This window comes from Trichechus manatus, unplaced genomic scaffold (assembly GCF_000243295.1).
Source record: "Trichechus manatus latirostris isolate Lorelei unplaced genomic scaffold, TriManLat1.0 scaffold00288, whole genome shotgun sequence".
Taxonomy (NCBI): Eukaryota; Metazoa; Chordata; class Mammalia; order Sirenia; family Trichechidae; genus Trichechus; species Trichechus manatus.
Window position 1 is genome coordinate 1,546,175 of NW_004444224.1, and position 1,473 is coordinate 1,547,647.

At 59.5% G+C, this 1,473-nt stretch overlaps 1 protein-coding gene across 1 annotated transcript in view; it reads left to right on the plus strand.

Annotated features, from left to right (window-relative positions):
- The first annotated feature begins 1,193 nt into the window (after positions 1-1,193).
- Positions 1,194-1,473, plus strand: part of IGSF9 (immunoglobulin superfamily member 9) — an 18,131-nt gene continuing 17,851 nt past the window's right edge. Inside the window, exon 1 of the mRNA XM_004390225.1 lies at positions 1,194-1,209. Within this exon, the coding sequence (XP_004390282.1) occupies positions 1,194-1,209 (16 nt within the window). The remainder of the gene's footprint in view (positions 1,210-1,473) is intronic.

Consider the following 1,473-nt stretch of genomic DNA (forward strand, 5'->3'; position numbering starts at 1 on the left):
CTCAGGGGTCCCGCCCGCCTTGTCTCTCCTTCTCTTGGCTCCAATTGGCCGCCGCGGGAGGGGGATTGGCGGTTTCCAGGGTAACGGGAGGCGCTCGGGGCATCCGAGGCGGGGAGGCGGGTCCGCCCCCTATTGTGTAGCTGGAAGAGTGGAGCTGAGCGGTGCGGAGCAGGTGAGGGCGGGGGCGTTCTGGGGGGAATAGAAGTGGGGGTGCGATGGAGAACAGTGCTGGAGTTATGGGGGGACAGGACAAAGCAGGGAGTTGCGGAGAGAAGTGGAATTCTTTGGCGAGCAGAACTAGAGGAGTTCTGTGAAGTGGAATTCTTGGTATGTGCCGCGGCCGGGGGTGGGGGGGTGGGGGGCGGGTGGGTCCCGCAGAAGGGGAGTTCTGGAGTTAAAGTTGGGGAGTTCTTGGTGGGTTCCAAAAGAAAAGAGAAGTTCCAGGGGTCCGTGAATACGAGGGAGAAGCAAATTGTTGAGGTGGGGTGCCGGAGTGTGTGGTGGGCTGAGGCAGGAGAATCCCAGGGAGGAGAGGATGGGAGGAGGGGGAGAAGTGGGAGGGGGATTCTGGAAGAGATACTAAGGGAGCTTTTGGGGGTGCAGAGGACCTGGTGCAATTGGAGATCAGGTGTGAGAAACTGGAATTTTGGGGGGACTGGGAGAAATAAGGATACTTGGGATCGGAGCACTGGGAGAATGACGGAGTGCTGGGTGGGGGGACTAGGAAGGTGTGGAAATGGTGGGGGTGCAGAGGAGTTGGAAAGATCTCAGGAAAAACAGGAATACTAGGGGTAAGCTAGGAGAGAACCTGGGGCACCTATAGGCTTGGGAAAAGATATTTTAGGGAAATATGAGGGGCTGGCTCGGGGTGGTGGGAGGCGGGGGGAATGGTTGCTGGTGATTTGCTAGGAGTTAGACATACTGGGGATTAATTAGAGGCAGGGATCAGGCTTAGAGCCCTGGAGGTGGTTTTGCAGCCAGTCCAGTGAGATGAGGCCGAGGGCTGGGTGGAGGCCCCAGAGCAGAGTCCAGTTGGATTTGCCAGGCCCAAGACAGGGCTCCCCTCACCCCCAGTCCACTGTGACTGTGCTAGTACCTCTGGGGCTGCGGCTAACAAGAGTTCCTCCCCTCCATGCCCCAAGGCTCCTTTCTACACCCTAGGGACTCCCAGGCTTTTGGGTTTGTCATGGACCATGCCCCCCGGGGTTGGTGAAGGGAGGGCCTGGAAAACCTGGAGCTCCAAGGATACTGGAGGGGAGTGAGCGGGAGGAATTGGGCGAGGCACGTGGGCCATGGTGCCTGGCAGAGGGAAGGCTGCCTGGCAGCATCCTGAAGGGGAAGTGGTGCCAACTGCCTGATGTGGGACCTGCCCAGACCTGGAGGATGCTGCCTGGGCCCCTGTACCAGCAGGTGGGGAGGCAGCTCCTCCTCCCCTGAGAGTCTGACTCACTCACTGCTATAGCAAGAGCCCTG